This window comes from Rattus norvegicus, chromosome 19 (assembly GCF_021556685.1).
Source record: "Rattus norvegicus strain SHRSP/BbbUtx chromosome 19, alternate assembly SHRSP_T2T, whole genome shotgun sequence".
In the NCBI taxonomy this organism is placed as follows: domain Eukaryota; kingdom Metazoa; phylum Chordata; class Mammalia; order Rodentia; family Muridae; genus Rattus; species Rattus norvegicus.
The window spans coordinates 41,255,001-41,280,040 of NC_141552.1; the positions used below are offsets into that span (position 1 = coordinate 41,255,001).

Sequence of the window (25,040 nt, forward strand, 5' to 3'; positions counted from 1 at the left end):
GAGGGAGAGACAAGGATAGAAACAGGAGAAAGCCTCCCTGGGGTAAGTAGTTATGAAAACATGGCCATGAAGGCTGGCCAATTGGAGTTAAGAACAGTCTAAAAGGAACATAATTAGTTATAAGTTGTAGTTATTGATGGAAAAATAGACTTTAATACATAGAGGGTAAGTATCTTCCCAGCTCTAATTCTGATTAAGGCGCATAATAAAAATAAAAGTTGTGTGTCTTTTGTCTGGGAACTGAATGATCAAAAGCAAGGTAGAAAGCCTGACTGAGACAAATTGGTGAGACATGAGGCAAGAACTCACTTTTAACAAAATTGATTTCAGATTCCCAGATTAAAAAATTCACACTGTTCCTTTAAGACTAGGAAGGTGGAGGGAATTGTTTCCTTAGCAAAGTCATTTTTTCCTCAAGCCACAGGGGTTCCTGAAAAGATTAGTATGCATACTGATTTGGTGCTCTTGATTTCAGGATATAATTCCAGATGTTGAAACGTGAGCTAAAATACAGCTATACCCTCAACTCAATCACAAGTCAAACAGCAAAGCCTGGGAGTTACAAACCAGCAAGCTCCAACATCAAACGGGCGGGGGTGGGTCTTCCTATGTGGAACTCTATGCTGACACAGAGATTGCAGCATAATCACATAAATCCTGAAAACCCCTGCTACACAATGAAATAAGCAGAGTCCTGCTTCTCAGAGAGTGGAGGGCAAGGCTGCATGGCTCCCACAACCAAAAAATTATAGAAAATAAAGTGAATTAAGATATCAACACTACTTGCATCCAATTTCTATAACCATGGAATTCGATGGGAGAACATTTCACTGCTTGGTCTAACACATGACACATACATGATAGCTTAAGAATATATATATATATATATATATACATATATATATGTATATATAACAAATAGAAGTGAATTCAAACAAAGTTGAATATAGAGAAGGATATTAAATTTATTTATATAAAAAGAAAGGGGATATAGGTATATTTATCCATGGAGATATTAATTTACAAAGAAGGGAGAAAGAAATGAGAATTGATATAAATGTGCAATGGTAAATAGATAAATAAATCCAGGACTTTGATCTCAACACTTGGAGACAAGGGCTAGGAAAAATAGGTTCCTGGTGAGTTTGAGGCCAGCCTAATCTACAGAAAACGTTCAAGTCATTCAAGACTACACAGAAAAATCCTGTCTTAATAAATAATATTTTAAAATTGTTTTATTTTAAATTGTTTTAAATGATCAAATATATTAATCTCCAAATAAGGTAGAAAGTAATATAAATTGATGCACATGCTTTCAAGGGTATAGAGATAATAAAATAACTCAGGCCTTTGGTCTCAGTACTTGGAAGACAAAGGTGAGGACAAAGAGTTCCTTGTGAGCTTGAGGCCAGCCTAATCTATTGATCAAATATAGGCCACACAGAGAAACCATGTCTTAATAAATAATAATTGTTTTAGTTTATCAAAATTAAGGTGGTTATAGGTTCTTTGGTTGTGATGATTTTTCAAATCATCCACAAGAAAAGTCAAAACAGAAGAAACCTAAATAAAAAAAGTGCTACTAAACTGGACCAATCTATACTCTCAATGACTTAAAATTGCTGAACCAAAGGCATGATATGTTGGGAAAGAGGCTCTCTATTTGTTAATGGCAGAAGAGAAAAGGCTATGGGCTCCAAAGTCATAAGGATCAGATTCGATAGAGGGAGACCCCTAAAGTTCTCATCTGTAGACAGCAGAAACTCAAGTGGAAAAAATACATTGGTGATGTATAATGCTAAACCCTCTTGAAACAACTTTTGATCTGACAGGGACATATATATGTCTTCAGCTAGAACTTTAGCTTACATGCCTAATAAATCTTACTGGCTATGAAATTCTCATGATTTGCTATCATGTACCATCCTTGCAGATGGCATGAATAGAGATTTAAATTAGAGTTTGATTATATGAAAGACTAACTTCTAAAGACGACAGTTTTCTTTCACCTGCTCAGCTAAGAGAATGGAATCATCCTTAATTCATCTGTGTACTCTCTATATTTCATACAGATGTCTTTGGAGAACAATGTGCATTGTTTGTAAGATTTATACATTACAGAACGAAATATCAAGAAGGCATCCCCAAAAGATTCACCCTTAGGGTTGCTGAGACCTGCTGTTCCAGCTCCCTGATTTATCTTGCCTGAAACTGATGCTGTTTTCAGAGTCTTGCTTCTAGAACAACATCAGAAAGGACTGCTGATCCCAGATGGCCTTCATTCATCCAGCCTTTCAGACTGTTCTAGTCAGGACTTCAATTAAGCCCGGAACTGTCTCAACATACTGAAAATGGACAACAAATGATGCCAGCTAGCTTTCTTTCAAATTAACCATTTTCCAGTTTCCTTTTGGGTCTCCAAGCTGAAATTCTTTGCCCTAATTCAGCAGAAAGCAATTATAAGAAGACCATTGTCCCAGTTCCTTAAGATAGGGTAGATAGTTTTGGTCATCTTATGATTTATTTCATATATATATATATATATATATATATATATTTAAAAAGATAAAGGTGGATTATAAGTCTAGTCTTAAACATAGCATTTTATAGTCATAATCTTACATTGGTAGAGATCTTTATATTTTGATGCAGAAATGGAAGTTATATTTTCTTACATTGATGCAAAACTTTGTTTGATACAGGTTTAAGGTTTTCATTGGTATTTATTTGTATATTGATATCAATTTTAAGATCAATATATTTGTATGTTTCAAACATTGTAGAGGTATCATGCCTATGCAACTTATTTTAAAATACAAAGTGGTCCTTTTAATGGTTGCTACTACAAACTGTTTAAAAAATTATAGAATGCAAATTAATAATCAGTCAAACTCATGGTCATGCCAGATATTAATCTAGATCTTCACTGAAATCTACATCCTGGGATGGACAGATAATTAATAGATAGCTACAGAAGGCAATGTTTGCTTGTTCAGATATGCTATAAATAGACAAATCATCTTCAAAAACATCAGAGATCCATGGCATTTAAAGTTCTGTCATTATTAAAGGCCTTCTGAATGTGAGACAGGTCTGCTCATGACAGTGACCCCATTCTACCTCAAAGAAGATGAGCATCAATGACCTCCTTGTGGAATTGCTGCAATTGTGCCAAGCTAGCCATTGCCAATGCCCTAACTTCATCTACAGAAAAAGTGCTGTCCAAAAAGGACTAACAGATTCAGGATAAGAAACTGCTAAACTTTGCCAAGACTGGGTAAAGATAGTCCTTCATAATTCCTACTTCACTTGAGGTGTGTCAGATGTTCTTGGCAAGAAGGCTAAAGATCCCAGATGACCTTCATTCTTCCAGTCTTTCAGACATCATAAAGACTATTGGGGACTATTTAAGCAGTCAGCTGTCTTTTTCATATCTATAACTTTTGGAAGCTGCATTCCTGTGCTCCCTGCATACTCAAGTATATTTATTTCTTCTCAGGTCTCTGATGCAGTTAAAGATTAGATACTTATAGCCTCACAGTGAACTCTAGACTCATTAGGATAGGAAAGATAATAAAATACTTTCTTCTGAGTTGCCAAATCATATAAGCCCTGAAGTTATAATTTGTGGTTATCAATAGGAAAATAGATTCAAATAGCCTAGAGGGTAGATATCTACCCAGTTCTAATGCTGATTAGTGCTTATTATAAAAATAAAAAGTGTGTGTCCTTTGTTTGGGAACTGAATGATCAAAGGCAGGGTTGAGATTAAATATTTCCTATATCAAAAGTATTATGAATAAAGCAGGAATAAACATGATTGAACAAAACAAAAACAAAAACTCTAGTTCTAACTCTGTCATAGATTTGTTGGTTTAGGTGGTGGGTAAGTGCATGGAAATAGGTTTGACATTTAAAACATAAAATTCATCATGAAGCTCTACAGTATCAGAATGGTTATTCTAACTGAACAGAAGCTCATTGAGATATATATATATAGATGCTGAGTTTGGTTAATTTTGATGTGTAATATTTTAGTTGAACATTTTAAATAATAAGTTTATTTAAAATTTTAAAAATAAAAGTAAATGATGATATTGGATTTCATATTGATATGTTTCTTGTGTTTTCATGTATTGGTAATCAATGTATGCTTATCTATTTATCCATATAAGAAATAAAATATAAATGTCTTAAAACCAATGAGTTCATGATTTGCAAGAGTGAGTAAAGGGAAATACTGTTGTGAAAAGTTTACAGAGACAAATAGGAAAGCAAGGCTATAAAGTTCAAGTGAACTTTGTTTCAGCAACTCAACTCCTAGTGTTTAAACTATAACATATTAAAATTAATAAAAAATGTGGTTATCAGATATTGACTATTAAAATTATTCTACATAACATAGCATTAGGAACGTGGCTCAGTAGTCAATGTCATGCTTTGCAGTCAGAGGACATGTTTTAGACCACCAAAAACTCAAAGAAAAGGTTGCTTTGGTAGCAAATGCCTGAGACTCAACATTGGAGGGGTAAGGTGAAGACAGGTTGATCTCAGGAGCTCTTGAAACAACTAATGAAGCTAAAATAGCACGTTCTAGTTTCCATGACAGATAGCACATTAAAATGTGAGGCAGAGAATAATAGAGAAAGATATCTAAAGTCAACTTCTGTTCTTCACACATGCATGGTGGTCCCATATACACATGAATATCTATTCACTAAACACACACAATAAAAAGAGGTAAATTACATTTTATAACACATATGTAAACATTGAAGCAACAGTTTACATGTGCTTTTACAAACAGTTTTATGATGCAATTATTTTATAAATTATTTTATAAATGCAAGTTTTTTATCATGCAATTATTACAATCAAAATTTTAGGGAAATTCATTAAGGCACCAAACATACAGGGTAGGTAAATTTCATGTGCAATATAGTATAGTTTTTAATATAATTGAAAGTATATGGAGGCACATATATATGGGATTATATAGCCTTGATGTGGAGGTCATCTTGACTCAGCACAGTAGTTAACCCATGCTGGGGAACTACTGGCAGAAGGCAGCAGTTAGATGATTGTCACCCTGCAACCCCATAAACAATGAGGATGCTTAGGAACTCTTGGGGGCTGCATATGCTCACTGAGGACTAGTAAAATGGATAAAGATCCCATGATGTCTAATGGAGTGGCAGAGTCAAGGTCAAGGAACTACCGTGGGTAAGCACTTTGAGATTAGATGCAGGGACATATACTAGGATGCCATGACATTTTCTAACAGGACAGAGAAAAAGCCCAGGGAATCTCTCTGATTACAAGTCATGTCATAGTACAAGCCACCAGGCCATCAAAGATAATACAGGAAACCAAGAACCAGATTTTTCCATCCTTGATGCATATGTAAAATATACACAGCAAATGGATCACGCACAAATAATACATTTCCTTGGAGAAAATATAGGAGAAAGCAAACCTCAGAAGGATTACGTACGTGTGAAGGATGCTATTGATTTGAGAGTTGGGGCAAAGGAGGTGTTCAAAGGAGAAAGGGAAAGGGGGAAAGTAAGCAATTCTATTTTGATAAAAAGTTGTTATAGTTATGTATGTATGCATATATGTGTTGGTATCCATATATAACCTATAAGTTACATTAAGTTAAATACTAAAGAATTCTCTTCTGTAAAATTAAAAAAATAAAGGATAAAGGATTATTAATTTCCCTAAAATGAAAGTAATAAAACATTTAAAATAAGGCTAAGGACCTAAACTTTGAACAGACATTCATATTTACAGGGATAAACTAGAGAAATAGAGATGCTATTGGCTGACAGGCCTACACATTCTGTAAGAAGAGTGAGTTTTGTGTTTTAACTTTACATTGCTATAAAATCAATTAGCATTTTCAATTTTTAATGCAGAAACAGCATTGTTAATTTGCTATTATATTTCTTTCCATGTGCTTTTACATTACTTGCCAAGACTAAGATGATATATTTAATTGGTTATTAGACCATATTTTATTTAATGTCACAATGACAAATTATAGATACATTTACAACATAAAACAGGTGTTGGACATAAAGATCTGTGACAGAGTATTTAACTGGCTTGTGTGAGGCTCCACATTCTTTATTCAGGACTACACATACTCACAAAACTACATCTTAAAATACATCTCGGATGAGAAAGGAAATTTAAACTTGATGCCAAAGAGGTCATGATGGCCACAGAGATAGAAAATCTACTTACCACATCAGGCTTGTGAAGTTGAAACTAATACAGAATTTTCCTTCTAATGGGAGAATTTAGAGTGATTTTTTAAATCCTTTTTTTTTCTTGCTTTAATTTAGACGTGTTCTTTTCATGAAAAAACATTCATTTTATATTTCAGATGTGAAATTTTATCTCCAGGAACAAGTATTCTGAAACTCTGAACACGAAAGAAATTCCATGTTCACTGCAATAAGTGGGTCGGTGGCTCAGACATTTTGTTTGTGAGGGTTTTGGAGTTAAATCACAGTATAAAATTCAGAGTGTTGGGCTGTGAAAGCTCCTCTCTGTCATATTGTATTTGAATTGTGCTATATTTGAGCTATTATACTTGAATTCGAACTCAGAAGATGCCACTGCTCCAGCCAGTTAGAGGATGGCCCCTAAGGATTTAAGTTCTGTCGTGGCCATAACTTTATGTATGTACAACCTCCAGTGTAATGAAAATGATTCAGACTGAGTCCAAATGCCATGTTCACTGTGAGATGAATAGCAGGAGTGGTTTTTTATGGCAGCTGCAGGCAAGGACAGCTACTGTGAGGCTCTGCTGAGCCATTCATTACATCCCTGCCAGCAACATCTAAACTCTGTCTGGATTGGCTGCACAGAATGTGGTTTTCCTCATTTATACCATGAGGATGCATTACGTAAACCAGCAAACAGTGAACACATGTGCATTGCAAACATACATGGACTAAGTTACAAATGTATGTCAAACTCAGATACTTGAAATTTGGTGACTGTTAGATTTGATTCTGCATAATCAGCATCACCTTAACCATTTTCCTCCACTGCTACTGTCTTTCAAAAGTAAACTCACTGTCAAAGTTGAAGAACAGATAAGTTTCTGTGACGTAAATTCTCAAACTGATACCATCTTTTTCTTTCATTATTCTTGCTATATATGCATATATACACACATCCCTGCAACCCTGAAAAGTTTGCTCCTATATTTACCTCAAGATAATGTATTTGTGGGTGACTTGCTGTGTTTATTACATATGCACCAAGGTTGGAAAGATCTGGTTCTTAGTTTCCTGTATTATCTTTGAAGACCTGGTGATTTGTACTATGACATGACTTGTAATCATAGAGATTCCCTGGGCTCTGTCTGTCTCCTCAGATAATGTCATGGCATCCCAGTGTATGTCCTTACATCAAAGTGCGCTTATCCATGGTAGTTCCTTGACCCCGATTCTGCAACTCCAACAGAAATCATGGGATCTTCAGCTGTTCCACTAGTCCTCAGTGAGCATGTGCAGTCCCAGAGAGTTCTTATGCACCCCCACTGTTTATAGGATTGCAGAGAAACAATGATCTAGCTGCCACCTTCTGCCTGCAGTTCCCCAGTGTGGCTTAGTCACTTTGCTGAGTAAAGATAGCTTCATCTATGGTAGCCCATAGAACCCATCTCATTTCTGTAGCTTTCATGTGTTAATGCCCTTCATAATTAGGGGAATTTACACAACAAAATAGTCACATCATTATCTAAATGCTCCCGCAGAGAGTTGGGAACACACACTCAGAACTGCTGTGCTCTTCTGTTGGAGGGTGGGTGAACCTTGGAAACAGGGATGGAAAGAATTAAAATTGTTACAAAGGAAATTGTAAGACAGGTTGGGTAGGTGTTAAGGAGAGGGCCTGTGAGCTCATTATCTTGGGAACTGAAAAGCAAGGACTGCTTTCCTCAAATCTGATTATAACACAACTTACAATTATTCACTCAATTGTCCATGACTGTTTGTTCATGGTAAAATGACCAGACAAAGTGGCAGGACCAGAAACCACATCTGTCTAGAAAGGACAAAAATTTTAAAATGGCCCTTAAAGAGTTTTCTAATGGCTATTGATAGATATATGCTGTATCTGAATATATATATGCATGACATCTAAGATATGAGTATGGCTACTTATCACTCAATCAATACTGTATTTATTGAATTATATTTTTAAAATATCTATCACTCTCCGATTGTGTATGTCTATCTAGCTGCCATCTTTCTGTCTAGCTGGATACCAAGCTCTGTGCTACAGGTCTCATAAAGGACATAATACTTCAAGTACACAATACAATAAGTAATAAGCTTACTACTTTTCATTAAAAGTAAGGTGATACTTATAGTGTGCATGTGAGTTTTAGTTTAAAAACTCCCAGAGTACTTATGCAGGTCTTTACTAATATAAGTGACCATCATATAAAGTAATCCAGGTAACATTTTTTAAAAGGAATCTTGATCTTTTCCTTAATTATTCTCTAAGCATGGTGGTAAAATGCTTTGTAAATGGTCACAAGTACTGAAGGATGGCATTCTGCGATGCTCTAGCCTTTAAGAAGCTCAGGAAGAATCCATCTGATTCTGGGCTTGGGAGAGAAGACAAACGGGCACAGAGTATACTAAAGTCAGAATGAAGAAATAAAAATACTTCTGAATGGAGTCTCCCAGAGTCATGCTATATCTGGGAGATTATACTTTTGCAAGAAAGATGTTTTAAGAATTTCTTACAATGTTCATTTAAATTATGTGTGTGAGTGTGGGTTCATGTGTGTGTGTGTGTGTGTGTGTGTGTGTGTAGTTGCACACACACATATGTGTGGAGGTCCAGGGCAAATTGTGTATCTTTGTTAACTCTCTCACTCCAGGGTTCAGAGGTTGTGCTAGTTTTTCTGTCCAACAAGTTCCAGGGGTCTTTTTGCCTCTGTTTTCTACAACTGAGGTAAAGAACACATATCCACACACTTACATCGTATTCCTCTACAGGAGATCCAAACCTAAGCCCTCAGACTTACATGGTAAACACGCTACTAAATCATCTCCCCAGCCCCTGAGGATTTAATTGTTATGTCCTATATTAATGTGATGTGCAAATATACTATTATATAAAAGTAACAAAAAAGTAGATTTCTGTCACTTAAACTATTTTCTCAGTTGGACATCCTATATCTTCAAGCAGGTTTCTCAAGAAAGGTTTATGTGTGGCGTTTTAGAAGAGCCAACATATTTAAACATGCTATCTTCATCACCTTCATTCATAAGAAACGTCATAGCTTGATTCTAAATCGTAATGGGAGGTCACAGACTTCTCTCAGAAACCACAGAACACGGTTGCACTGGGTCTTGGCACTCAGTCCTGCAGAGCTGTGTAGGGCTGGCCTGCTTCAGCATGCACAGCAAACAGCAAAACTGTAGACTCAGGACACTGTGTGTGTTTGTTTGCAAACTTTCTTACACAACGTGCTCCCTACAAATAGTCAGCATCATTTAGCTGCTTCTGGCTGTCTGCAATGCCAACACCAATGCTGTGGTCCTATTTTACTTCTTATACCTGTGCCTCGCATCAAGGAAGGGAGTACCACAATCATGCTCCAAGTGGCTAACATGACACTCAGGGTCATGTCATCTCTGCAGGCACTGTGGGTTTAATTTGGTGGCTGTATCTTTGCATCTCAATATTTCCTCCATTATTAGACTCCTCTCCTTTGTCCCTTTCCATGGTCTTTTGTTGGAGGAATACTGACTGCTTCCTAGTGACCTTATCTCCTCACACTGTGATGATGGCTGGTTCACTTTTCTATGATTGTTATCCTGTTTCCCTTTAGAATCTTCTGATTCTTTTCTTTTTCCTTAGAGCAGTTTAAAGGTTCATTGTTGAACTTTTAACAAGTTCTAACAATAGGCGATTTAGATAGAAACGGTACAGGAGACAGCAAAACTTTTACAGAGCAGGCTAGAGTCTTCATTGTCCTTAGGTGGTTTTCAAAAATCTAACAGGTTTTGAATGGTTAAGTTTCCTAAGACTGCAATATGATTTTTTTTACTCTAAAAAAAAATCCTAGTTCCTAAGTCAAGTGTGTGTGTGTATGTGTGTGTGTGTGTGTGCGCGCGCACGCGCGTGCGTGCTCGCCCACGCGTGCATGCGCTATGGAAGATGAAGATACAGCAAAAAAAAAAAAAAAGGATCAGGAAAGGAGTCCCCACTGAGACTCTAAAGGAAAAATTAAAAAGACAACTGTGGGACAATGGACCATGCCAGGAAACTTGATATGATAGAGTGGGTCTGGAACCCTGGTATCTAGGTACCCGCCTGAGACAGTAGGTGCCTCCCTGCTACATACTATATTCCTATGCCTGAACATACGTCCATACTTCTCACATTGGTCACAAAGCCTAGAACGGAGTTCTGCATGCTAATGAGGTATCTAGAGGCCATGAGGCTTTAGCCAATGAGCTTTGCTCCATGGATATTCCCCTTTGAAAAGGGGATTTAATCTCTGGTCCTCCCTGAAAAGTTGGTATGCATCCATTTTCCACGATGAACAGTCAACAAATGATATGGACAAACACAGACTGTTTATTTCACTGAGGACCACCGTGCAGAGCATGGAGAATGCCTTCAACTACGGAGAAGCTGTCTAAATCCCCCACAGAAGGCCTCTCTGTGCTCCCAGACAAATGCTGCCAAGCTAAGGACAATCGCCAATGAACTAAGCCAGAGCTCCCATTTCCATGGCGCTGGACTGATCACTGTTCTTGTCCTGCAGGTCCCCTGTGCAGTTTTCCCGCAGTGATTCCTGGGAGTCAGGGAACCCCAGCCTCAGTCTCCCTCATCTTAGACTGTGTTTTTCCCAAGCTCTGAGTGGTGTTTGGTGCTTCACTCATATCGCAACAGTGGACAACGGCTGCGTAGGGATTTCAATGTCGTCAAGGGTTTTGAGTTTTTCCCTCCCCAGCAGCCAGGCCCAGCTCCCCAGCACCCGAGGCGACTGCAGACCCACATCTTGCTCTTCTACGTTCTTCCTGCTTAAGGGTGGGTTGGACATCTCAGTGGCAGGGTGGGATGCTCACACACCAGCAGAAATGACAATGGCTTGTACCACACAAACTCAACAGATTCCTTATTCCCTCCTGACCCTTGCTTCTGATTTTCCGGCAATGAATGGACTGGGGAGAGAAGTATTATGTCTATTTTGCCTATTACATCTCCTTCACTGGGCAAATCTTTGTGCTTCCCAGCTGAGTGATGGCTCAGGTCCCGCCTGGTACTTCTGTGCTGTGAGGCCTTCTCCCTAGTACATGTATGTGGCTGGGTCTTCCATAGTCCATGTAGATTCCTTCTCAGGATACAGCTTTTCTTGGCCTAAATCCATCTGTGTAAGCTGATTCCTGGGTCTTGGTTTCCCTCATTCATCCACCCTAAATGCCAATCTATCTTCTTTTTACCCACTGTTTTTCTAGAACTACACCAGTCTAGTCCAAGACTCTTCTTAATTTTTCATGAATTTCAGTTCATGTTAATAGTTCTCCTTGTTTGATAAAGGAGTAGGATCCTGTGTATTGACTCCTCGCTTAACCAATTTTGCCAGTACAGTGCCCACCCTTCTGTGGTGCCATTTCTGGCACAGACCAATTTGGAAACTCTGGGGACTTTAGAGTCTACTAAATGGTACAATATCATTAATCATAGGTGTATGGTTGTTGGCATGAAGCATGACTCTAATACAGGACATTACACTCTCTCTGAATATTTCAGTAATAATAGATTGTTTTAACTATGAAACACTGCCGGTTATTTGAGATTTGGAGGCTTAAAGGTGTTTCTTATGATACAGTATTTTGCATTTTTAAAGTCATTATAGGCTCATTTAAAAGCCAGAGAAATGGATTATCTAATTAGTCACAGTTCAGGTATTCTCTGACAAACCAATAAACTCACAAATCCTCCTGTGTTGTTATAGAAATTGATTTGGTTTCCTTGTTTAAAAATACATTCAATTAACATATTTTATCAGTTATCTTAAATGGTTTTTAAGTCAACGAGTGTTTAAAAGCCTTGCTAAGCTAATCTACAGAGAACACTTCTCTTCTTTAATTCAAATAGGAGCCAAGGAATGAGAAGCCCTAAACAGATGAGGTAAAGTCAGAGCTTGTAGTACTAGTTCACTACAAAGCTTTATATCAGATACGTAACCCAAGATACAGAACAGCATCATATATGAAACTGTGTGTCTGTGGTGTGTTTTACTCCTGCATTTGCACACTTATAAAGTGCAGGTGAGCAAAGGTCTAGACTTGCTGTCTTCGTCAATCACCCTCCACCTTTTCTTCAGAGACAGAATTTCTCTTAGAGCCTGGAAGCTGGGATGGCCAAGATCCATGGTTCGTTCTTGCTCTGCCTCCTGATCACTGAAATTACGGGTTGGGCCATCTGTGTTTTATTTTTCACATGGACACTGGGGACTACATTGAGGTCCTTCTACTTTCCCGGAAAACACTTAAGCTGTCTCCCAAGCCTCACAATTTTAAATTTAAGATCATCTATATTAGAAATAGTAACAATAAAAGTAAAGAGGTAGTTGAAGTCAACTCTATCTACATATAGATAGGCTTAGATAGATTTGTGGATAGATGATAGGTATATTAGAGATAGAGACAGACAAAGAGACAGCTGCATGCCCAGAATATGAAGGCCCCATCATTCCATTGCATGAGTGTGCAGACTCTAGGAACTCAAGATTCCTGAGTACTGTATAGTCACTGAGCATTTCAATTTGCACCGGACTTATTTCAAGCGATCAAGAGCCTTGTAGGACTCCTGCTCACCGGAGTGGTTAGTGAAGCTCAAGATTATTTTATTATCGTACATGACGAAAAAAATCCAAAAAAGTAGATTAGCAGGTACGTGAGGTGATGTATGTGTTATGGACTCAGTGTGACCATTTCTCAGTTTGCATACTTCAAAAAACATCACGTACAGCACATGTTAAACATCTTTAATAAAGCACAAAAAAAAAAGAAATGGCATGAGGAAGTGTGGGAGATGATGATTCATTTCTCTTACCTGCATAGGTCTTCTTTGATGTGAAGGGAAATCAATTCCTTAGGAATATGAAAAGAAAGGATGCTTTCTGACATCTGCTCACGGATTCGCATCCACTTATTGTCAGACGTGGGGAATCTGTACAGTTTACACACAGGATTCCTTAACACTGGGCAAGAGGAAAGAAAAGGCGGGAGTTAAATTAGTAGTAAATGAACATCGCATGAAGCTCAGTCAAGAAAACCATTCATCAGAGGAATGTTTTGTTTATTCATTTAATAAATAAAATACTTCCTGCCAGAATCCATTAGTGAATTTGGATTTTTAAGAATTGTATGTGCTTTACATCATAACCTATTTTGGCATTAGCTTCTGAAAATCATACCTTTTATTAAATTTGATAAGTATGACTGAAAATTCAATCGGTTAATGCAACTATGATGGTTTTTTGCTACCTATTCATTTCTCTCTCTTCAAATGTTTTATGAAACATACACACCTATAAATACAGGTGAAAATACAGATATATGCACATAAAATACACTTCGGAGCTTATTTACGAGCCTTCTCTGATTACCCTTAGCTGTATGTATAAGTGGCAATATATATGTTATATTATAAATACTTAAAATTCTTTTTCAGAAAGCTCTATTGTTTAAATTTTTTCATAGATCAGAAACGTTTATTTATCTGGCTTAAGGTCTATTAAATTCAATATTGTACATATTTTAAAATATCAATAAGTCAATATTGCAGTTTCTAGAATCGTTGAGCCCATGTATAGCAGAAGAAAACTCCTTGACATTGGGAAGACAAACTATTTTGAATAGGTGGCCAGTGTTTAAAAAATAACTATGTCATACAACCAAAAATTCAAGAATGCTAAGACATTAAACATTGAATGTTTAGACATTAAAAGTATGCTTGATACTTCTTTATGAATTTCAAACTCACAGCACACACCCAAATCATACACTTACGGGCAGAACTGTCTTCCAATTTATACTGGACAATGGCACCATTGTGACACTCACACACTGAAGCTTAATTGGCAGGGAAACATCAGCTATGATAAGCCATGTAGGTAGATGAGTCAACTCCAATTTACCAATAAAGCTGATTAAAACTATTAGTTTTTACTAAAGCGAATTTATTGGATTTTAAGCAATTTTGAACACACAACATATGAATCATATCTCCTTGGCATAACATGGGAAAGTCTCTCAAATCTTTAAAAGTCTGTGAGACTACCATATCTTATTTGCTACTTGAGAAAAGACTCTTCATAAAGGTCTTCCTCAAACACTGAAATGACAATATTCACACCAATCCTCTGTCACCACCTATCCTCAAAGATAGACTCTGAAAGTTGTTGTTATGAACATACATATAACTTACCAAATATCCAAATATCATTACTTGATTCCAAATATCATTACTCTGTGTGCATGGGATGTGTTCTATGTGCATGTATGTGAAATGAACGCACCTGTGCATGTGCTCTCAGAGCCCAGAAGAGGTCACCAGGTATCCTGTTCCATCACCCACTGTCTTATTTGCTGAAGACAGTGTCTCTTAGTGAATCACATGATAAGATGAGAGGACATAAGCCCCCAGCAAACCTATGTCTCCTCCCGCTCCTCAGTGCTGGCCATGCAAGGACATGGCTATATCTGGCCTGGTATGTGAATGCTGGGGTCTGAACTTAGTTTCTCATGCTTGCACAGTGAGACGTATTCTTATCCATGGACATAGCCCTGCATCCTCCAAATATCTCATTTTCAAATCAACAAATTTAAGTCTTCTGAAACACTTCTATACCCAGGCCAAGAATTAGATGGAAGGCTCATTTCCTTTCAAATGGACAAAGTCACAAAGCAGCAGCATCTTAAGAGCATGATGAGAAAATAACTTAAAATCTAGAAATGTTTGCTCAAAGAGATTATCATTTGGTTATTTTCATGATTGTTCTAAGTTTTATTAATTTAATTACATCACAAACACTTATAGTTTACTCTATTTTTTTATCTGAAAGAAGAATGTGAGAACTTACAGCCAGAAACTACATGATCTCATTCATTATTGAAGTAAGAATGTTGCAAAGATTTAAAAAAATGTTCTTACACTTCAATTAACCTATCTTTAAGACTTAGAAGAAAAGAAACATGAACTGAATTCAATAAAAGGACACTAGGGTTTAATTGCACCTGGCAAGATCTTATAAATTCTTATTCACAGACTGAGTTTTGAAATGTAATGTATCGTTGTGTGTGTGTGTGTGTGTGTGGTAAAACAAAATCTCGACATCTGAAATGTCTAAAATATTTCCTAGTAATGTATGAAAATGTTAATCACTTAGTTATTACATAACCATTTCATGTGCTTCAAACTCCCCCTTCCGGGATTATGAAGCTGTCTCACAAACACAAAGACTCCTTGGAAATTTCTTGCCCTTTAAAGATCAGTAATTATTTTTTCATAAAGTTTAGATTTTGAGCTCTGTCAAAAAATATGAAGCAAAGCTCTCCACTGCTTCTGTTGAGCCCGGCAAGTCCTTCAGCTTTTGAACTTTTTGTTTGAGTTTTTTTCATTTCAGTGCTTTTCATGTTTCTAAATATAAACCTGTGCTGAAAAATTTTTAAGCAGAAAACAAGGACATTTTGATTAATGAGTGGTAGAGAAAGTCTCCTCTGACCATTATGCCCTCATCATCCACAGAGACAACAGAGCTGTTGATGGTGTTGAAGGAACCTTGCAACAACAACAACGAAATATGCACACACACACACACACACACACACACACTCTCGTGCATACACATCTGCACATATATATACACATACACCATACATACAAATACATGCATACATATATACACACAACACAAACACACAAATATACACAAAATACACAAACATATATATAACACATACTTGCAATACACACACACAAGCATATACACATACACATCAAAACCACATACATTTATAGAAAACATATATACAAACACAAACATATATATATTGTATATATGTTATATATACAAACATATACCATGCAAATATATATAACATGAACATACATATACACCTACCATACACATATATAAACCCATTTCCCACTCATATATAAACACACACACAGCACACATATAACACATACAATACACACATATACACAGTTATGCGTACAAACACACAGAAGACATACATCCACACCAACACACAGAAAATACAGATGGGCTCACAAATACAAGTTACACATGGTGCAAACACACATTATGCACACAGCTCACATATACACAAACACACATAGAACACACTCAAAACACACACTCTCTCTCTCTCTCTCTCTCTCTCTCTCTCTCTCTCTCTCTCTCTCTTCTGGCAAGTCACTCATGAAGGAAAACCACTCCATGAATGTTTCCTACCTAAATTCTATAGTTGGGTGCTGAAATAATGAGATTCAGGCTTCCCAAAGCAAAATCAAACTATACATTTGCCAATCTCAGAACACTGATGTGATGTGCTATGTCTTACTTCCGGAATGTCCCTTCAAAGTTTCTCTTAAAGACTAGGTTGCCAGCCTGTGGCCCTGTGGAATGACGGCAGAATCACCGATGGTACCATGTCCTGGAAATTCTCAGTCACACCTCTCTGCTTCTCTGCTTTCCCGCCACATGGAGTTGAGCCACTTTGCTCCCTCACACACTCCTCAGTACAATGCTCTGTCTGGCCACAGGCCCAATACCAGTGAAGCCAACTGACCAAGCAATGAAGATCAACTGCTCAGATAGTTTGTCACAGGGACAGGAAGATGACTACCTATCACATGACAGGCTCCCCTTCGCAATTCAACTTAATTCAACAGCTTTCCTTTATGACATCTCAGGCAAGGATACCTCCTATATATCCACGCAATGGATCCTGAGTTTGAGCAGAGCCCTGCAGAAACTTGATGGGTCAGGATGGGGGAATATCCAGCAGGGTCTCCACCCTCTCAAAGGAGAATGGGAAGGGGACGGGAGGGGGACTGTGTGAGGGGGAACAGGGAGGGGGGTCATTGATCAGGATGTAAAGTGAATACATAAATTAATAGAGGAAATAGATGATAGATGTAGATAAATCAATCGATCGATTGATCAATCAATCGATAGATAGATATGACCTAATTTTTAATCGTCATGATTAAAAAAAAAAGATGACCCGAACTCAGTTGTTTGCTGTGTCGATAATGGCAGTTTTCACATCCTCACATGAAGAAAGCAAGGGCATCGGAGTACCAAAGACTCACAATGGACCAAACACTGAGTGCATCTACCAACTCCTTTCCCATCCGTTCTACAAGCACTAGAATACATGACTATGACCTTGAACTCTGAATTTCCATGATGCCTCTTGTTTATGCTTTTTTTATTGTGCAACAGTCTTACACCCTAAATAATAACGTACTACATATAATCCACCCAAGGCATGTGAGTGGCTAGGGCTCTCTCCTGAGGACCTCCAACCAGCAGGTTCCACCCACAGAACGCTCTAACTGCCCTAATGGCTGTTCCCAGCCCCTGAGCTGCAGAATAAAAAACCCAAGCTCTAGATTTTAAATGCCCTCAATTCCTTCAGTCTCTGGGCTCATCCCAAGCTCTGGAGTTGAAAGCCCACCAATAACCACCCTGGAAATCTCCACCTTGAAAAGCTCTGCCCCACCTCCCACCCAAAGAAACATTGTATAAACCCTGGGTTCTCGGCTCCCAGCTTCTTCTTGCCCAGGCAGAGGTTGTCATCCTCCTGGATTTTTTCCCTTCCAATAAATCTCTCGTGTAAGATTTGTTCTATGGTGTGACTTTGAGATATTTTCCTTGATTCCAGACTGCCAGGATACCTTTTCCTTCTGAGCTCTAACACTTTAGGGAAACCTGTCCTCGCCAGAGCACCTGAGCCCTGGAGCAGAACTGTGACACTTGCAATTGGGGAAACATTTCCCACTCCCTGGAGCAGAGTTGTGACACTTCCATTGTGAAAGCCTTTCCCCTCAGAGCTGTAACACTCACACACCACATAAAATGAGACACATTTCTGTGTCTAAGACCTAAGGCTGCTTGCATTCTAATGTTAATTTGGGTCCCAAAAGCTGCTTACAAGAGTCTCTCCACAAACCTGGGAAGCTGGCCCTGTTCTGGTTGGTAAATAAAGTGCTTACAGCCAATGGCTGGGAAGGGCAGACAGACGGACTTGGGGGGTGGGGTGGTGGAACTGGGAGAGAGGAGGAGGAAGAGGGAGATCCAGGAGAGAGTGGAGGAGGGAGAGACACCATGTCTGAGAAAAGTGCAGGACACAGAGGCATGACCGCTAAGTGAAGGAGCAGGGAGAGCATGGTCCAGAGCATGGCCCATCTAGGCAGCCCTCTGGGTCCAGGGCAGCCAAGATAAAACACAAAATTTAGTAAGTAATAATTCGGGATTAACCACGTAGCGATTAGGCAGTGGCCCTGTTATGGAGCTCTATAAGGCGTAGTCAAATTAAAGGGTCTGTAAGTCAAATTAAAGGCATGCGCGCGCGCGCGCGCGCGCGCGCGCGTGTGTGTGTGTGTGTGTGTGTGTGTGTGTGTGTGTGTGTGTGTGTGTTTCATACAGGAACACAAATCATTGGTACGGGTGGTAAACCCACTGCCGGGATTAATTCATTAAAATATAATGCTATGCTTAAGTATAGGTGTGTATGTGCCTGCTTGTACTAATATGAATCCTGTGCAGGTGCCTGCGCAGGCTGAAAAACGGTGTTGGCTACCCTGGAACTGTAGCTATGAGCGGTTGTGGGATGCCTGGTGTGGGTGTTGAGAACCAAACTCAGTTTCTGCAAAAGCAGTAAGCTCTCTAAACTGCCAAGCTGTCTTTCCAGTCCTAATGTGCCATTTTTTGAGACCACCTTATATGTATTCTCATTTGCATGTTGAATATGTTTTTGTCCAAAGCAGAGGTTAAAAATACCACATGGCAGATTCTACAAAGAGAAAAGCTCTTGAGTTGTTTTGCATTGAGCCATGAGTAATGACACTTAATGAGTGTCATTCTAAACAGGCCCAGATCTCAACGTTACTTACTCCCTTGAGGTCCAGCCTCAGATAAACACAAGAGCAGAGCATAAATTGAAGATTTCTGTCCTCTTACCATCTCTAGTCAAATGTCTGCATCATTTCTCCCGGCCTCTGTAACAGGAGAGTGCTAAAACGTGGCATGCCACCAGCTTTTCCTAGGATTCATCAGCTATGAAAGCCAGGCTTTGACAGGTTTGAGTAATTCAAAGTAGATGCCAAGGAAGTGTTCAACAAAACCAAGACAGATAACATATAAAAACCCACTGTTCCAATAACCTGGGGCAAAGAGACAAATCAGAGTCATCAGAGTTGTTTTCCTCATATCTGTTCCTAGAAATAAAGAAGGATGAGGGGTTATGGGTAGGATAGCTCAATTGAAGTATGACCCAGAGTCCAAAGGACTGACAGAAAGCATTATTATTTCACCATGTTCTCTTCGTGTATTTCTCCAGGCTCATCTGGACTCCCCTCCTGTGTCTCAGGAGCAGGGTGAGATGATTTACCTAATAGGAACTGAATTCCCTGGTCTGGGATCTTCCAAAATGAATACATTAATGTTCTGGAAACTTCATGGGAATCCATTCATTCTGTGCTCTCAGTTATACAGTTGTTTAATGGCTTTAAAAAAAAAAAGCTGATTGTATCGATCCTGCCTTCTCTGTAAATGGTGTCCTGTATTATTAAGGTAGGTCCTTGTAATTCAGTTAGATACCAAGTGGTACTCAAAATTATCTTAGACTCATACACATCTGAAATATAACTCATCTCTTATCAAGATTGGGTAAGAACTAAACAATCTGAACAGAAGAACAGAAACACTGACAAGAAGAGAAAGTAAGAAAAAGCGAGATCTGAGAAAAAAGAACAAAGAACGAGAGATGGAGGGCACCCCAAGAACACAGCCCACAGCATCCACTAAGCAGGGCGGATGGGGCTCAAAGAGACTGAAGCAGCAATCGTGAAGCCTGCATGGGTCTGAGTCAGGTCCTCTGCGTATATGTTGTGGTTGTGTAGTTTGTTCTCATGGAACTCCTAACAGGAGTTTTTTAGGACACTTTTTCTCTCACTGACTTGCTATGCCCAGCCTTGATATGAGTGTATGTGCCTAGTCTTATTGCAATTTGTTGTATCATGTTTGGTTGACATCCCTGGGAGGCCTGCTCTTTCCTGAAGATAATGGGGGAGTGGATCTGGAACAGAGGGAATGGGGGTCAGGAGAGACTTGGAGGAGCTGAAAGAGGGGAAACTGCCAGCAGGGAGAAGAAAATAAAAGAGACACAATACAACATAGTAAAACCAATTTTTAAGAAGGCAACATGTGTTTATAAATTCTTCACTGATGAAGTTCCTAGAACTGGAGATGGATCAGGGATTAAGAGTAATTACCCATACTCTACAGCTCACGACTGCCTATAACTCCAGTTCCAGGGAATCTAAGGTTTCTGTTCTCTGCAGTTCCCTGCACCAAATACGTATGTCCATACGCAGATGCATTCATATGAGTACAATTTTTAAACTTAGTGATAAAACTAAATTATCAAGAAATCCATAGTGACATTTCTCTAAATATGCTAGGGCATCTAAATTGTGTTGCCATTATTGGTTCTGGGTTAGATGACATTGCTTCTCTCATCAAGGACTCTTGGTCTTCTAACTGTTGATTTAAGACCAAGAACAATAGAAAACTAAAAAAGACACCATTATAAAGAATAAACAAAATAAATGAATGAAGTTTACATGCTAGCATTCTATCTAAGCTCCACCCCCACAGTTGTCTGGCAACAGCCAGGTATGCTCCGCCCCACAGTTACCTAGCAACATCCAGGTATGCCTGACAGTATAAAAGGGGCTGCTTGCCCCCTCCTCACTCTGTTGTTCGTGCTCTTGCTCTCTTGCTCTTACCCTCTCCCCCTCTGTCCCTTCTTTCCCTATTCCCCTCCTCTTCTTCCCTCCACTTGCTCATGGCCGACCTCTACTCCTCTCCTCTTCTACTCTTCTCTCTCATCCATCTCCCTTGTCTCATTCTCTCATTAAACCTTTCCACGTGGAACCATGTTGGCCTTGTGTGGTTTGTCTGGACAGAAGCTGAGATTTCTACCCCAGCAATACAGAATTTGAATTTAGACCTTGTATGGTCAGAGAAGGGGTATATTTCAGCTCTGTTCATTCTGTGAAGGCAGGATGCAACTGGAAAAACTCAAAGGGAGTTCACATTTAAGAGTTACTTATTAGTATGCCTCTGATCAAAGTATTTATCTATCTCATATGGTATGCTTACCTCTTTTCTACTAGCTTCAGTTAGAATTCCTATAAAATCAACTGAATTCACTTTTTCTTCAGGAAGCCTTCCTCAGCGTCTACTGCTTCCTTCCAATGGACTAATTTGTACTACATGTGCCCAATAGTTGTTAATATACAATTGTGCTGTCTGTTTAGCTATCATAAATGTCTTCTAATGGCCCTTATGTAAAAGGAATGACCCTAAGGTGTGCTAATAGCAAAGACTAGAAAACGTAAGAAATGAGACCTCACTGAGGAACCTTTGAGCATTGAAGACTAGAGACATTGGCTGCAAAGGAAATAGGAAACTCTAGTTCCTGGTCTCTTTCCCTTCTTCTGCTCCTTCTTGACTCATGGTGAGCCATTTGCTCCATAGTGTTTTCCCACAATGTGTTAATCAAGTCAGAGACCCAGTATAAATGACATCACTTGACCGACTACAACCTCCAAACCTATGAGTCAAAGCTGCCTTTCTCTTTATAATTCATTGCTTCATGCAATTGGTCATAGTATTGGGAATCCTATAATGTGCTGCATGATAGCATGGGATGGGAGCCCTCTTTGCAGGCTAGGGAGGGGTGGGCACTTGTTGGTTTTCTCCCTGCATCTGATTCAGTGCTCATTCCACAGAAATGCAGCTCACATGTTCCCAACATCACTTTCCTCATGAGGTGAGGAGACAACTAACCATTGTGTGGTCTGAAGTGAAAAGGCAAGGAAAAAAAGGTCAAAGTTAAAGGCCTCGCTAAATTAAAGCACACAGGCTCAGAATGGTGAGAAGGTTAACCATGACTGAGAGGGTTCTGCATGTCTCTACACAAAATCCTTCTGCTCAGACAACATCATCTTCCTTCCTTGATTATCTATCTTCGTCTCAGGCAGACAGCAGAGGAGATGAACAGCGCAGAGTTGAAGCGTTTAAAGGCACCCACAAGATGGTACCACTGATCACATGAGACCCACCCTTCTCATGGAGCTGATTAAAAACATAAAGATATTAACACACACTAAATGAAAATAGCTGGAGAATCCTGGCGTGTAGGGTACACTGATTGCATTAGATTATTAAAACAGCAAAGGACAAAGACACTTGGAAGGTGACAAGAGGAAAACTTAGAAGTAGAAAGGGAACAGGGCCAGTGAGAAGGGCTGGGTAAAAGGGATGCTGGGAATGAAGGTGAACGAAGTACAAGATGTGAGTGTGAGGGGGTGCGGTAGTGAAAAGTAGTATTTTGTCAATAATTAAGATAAAAGGAATAAAGACCACCGCTTTAAGTCAAAATAACCCCGTTTTATAATTACAGACTAATAATTACACAGACAGATCATTTCAACTAGCATAAAAAAAACCAGTATCTCTGACATAAAACGGTGTTATCTCATAGTTGAGACGGTAACACTTTTAGTTCTGCATGGAAACAAAAAAGGGAGAAAATAGCTGTTTTTTGTTTGTAATTCACAAGCACTCAGAATGAACAGGGTGAATACGTTTACAGCCACAAAGTATCCTGAATCGTGGATAGGGTCTTAGGGAATAGAATGCTACTTCAATATTTAGCTTAGTTGTGTGGTTCTGTGCAGTATAATTACATTTTAAAGAAATATATAAAATAGAAACATGCTAAATGTGGAGCCTGCCTATAATTGTTACATATGGGTGAGCAGGGGCAGAGGCGAAAGGATTTTGAGTCCTGGGATACCCTGGGCTACAGAGCAAGGCATTGTCTTAATACACATACACACACGCACGCACACGCACACACTCGCAAACACACACTTCATAGTGATTTGTAAAGAAAATTATATTATTCAAAACTTAAATGCAATTATATGATATCTGAAGCATAAATTCTAGTAAGAATATGGGCCAAGATGTTATCAATTTCCTATTGTATTGAGCCTGGAGCATCTTACATATTTGAGAGTAGGGAATGCATTGCTGATTCAAGTGCCCTCCACTCACTCTTAGGACGCCTAAGCATCCTGCTGCTCTGGGCACCTCCTTTTCTATGTGTGCCATTACTGGATAATGGTTCTCTCTCTCTCTCTCTCTCTCTCTCTCTCTCTCTCTCTCTCTCTCTCTCTCTTCCACTAGTTTGGGATCACCTTTAAATAAAAGACCATGTGGAAGAACTGTCTATTTTATCTGGTTCACTTGAAATCTCAAAGCTGCGCATTCACGAGAACTGACAATTATATTGAAAAATGAAATTTTACCTTACCAATAAGTAATTGTTTCAGTGCTACAGGATGGAAGTTTTTATTATGTCCGCAGAAAGAGTTTTTTTTTAAACAACATGAAATTAAATTTGCAATATTTAAGGGTCCCATGTTTGTTAATGTATGCAATAAAATTTAAAATGAAAAGACAGAAAAAATATCCATCTGTAGTAGCTGGCAATCTATGTCACCAGCAAAGAAGAAAAAATGGCTTAAGTCTATTTTGTGACAAAGTGGATATATTGGTTCTACTTTGCAGAAAGGTATGGTTTATCTCTAAATCAAGAGCTAATAAATTCCCTAAATAGAAAGATAGCCTGTATGTGTTCTTGAATGACGATGGACATCCCTTCTATCTGTGCCTACTCAAGTTACACTCCTAGGAATCACCACTGTGTGATACCCAATACCCAAGGACAGTCAGTGTGTATCGTAATATACAGCACTACAGTAATGTTTAAAGAAAAAGGGCTAATTTCATGACTTCAGAACTGGGGATGTATGCGAGGAAGGCTACATCAAACCTATCATTTGCTGACAGCCAGAAACTCATAACAGAGTCATTAGCCAGTCTGACTTAACATCCTAATAGAAACATTCAGCAAATGAAGTACTCTTTAGAGATGTATGTATGTGTGTATGTGATAATTAATAAATATAGAGGGAATTGTCCTCTCGACAAAATTTTTAAATGATTTAAATGCAAATGAGAGATTTCTGAAACAAAGTTACAAAGGACTAAGAGTTTGTATTTGGCTCCACATGAATTACACCGAACGAACATACTTATGCAACGTTTGGGAAAAAGATGGGAAATTTTCAAGAGCAAAACTGGGCTGCAGTCAATACAAACCTTGAAGAGTCAAAAAGAATTCAGGTCTGGGGACAAGTCTCAATGGGTAAGATGCTCACTGTGCAGGCTTGTGGGCTTGGGTTTGAATCTGACTCCCTTGTAAAGCACTTAGCAGCGCGCTTGAATGTACTTATAGCCCCACTTCTGGGGAAAAGTTGGCAGGGGCAAGACAGGCCTGTCAGTTACAGGTGCCAGACAGCAGCCGGTCTAGATAAAACAGGGAGCTCTGCGTTCAATGTCAAACCTTGTTTCCAAAAAAAAATGAAGTGGAGAGAAATAAGAATATGTATAGTCCACCTCTGGCCTGGAAACATACATGCACACGTGCACAGGTGAGCATACCTGAGACCAGACCGCTCAGGCACAGAGAGAGAGAGAGAGAGAGAGAGAGAGAGAGAGAGAGAGAGAGAGAGAGAGAGAGAACAAGAGCCTAAATTTGTTTTGCTTGGGGGGGTGAGAGTAGGGGTAGGATTGGTCATTGACATGCAAAGAGGCTAAATGCCCG

The 25,040-nt window shown here is 38.8% G+C and overlaps 1 protein-coding gene across 13 annotated transcripts in view; it reads right to left on the reverse strand.

Annotated features, from left to right (window-relative positions):
• Window positions 1-25,040, reverse strand: part of Inpp4b (inositol polyphosphate-4-phosphatase type II B) — a 743,006-nt gene that overhangs the window by 185,229 nt on the left and 532,737 nt on the right. For all 13 annotated transcript variants that reach the window (XM_087593773.1, XM_087593768.1, XM_087593769.1 and 10 more), the window contains 1 exon segment: window positions 13,111-13,258. In XM_087593773.1, the coding sequence (XP_087449899.1) occupies window positions 13,111-13,258 (148 nt within the window).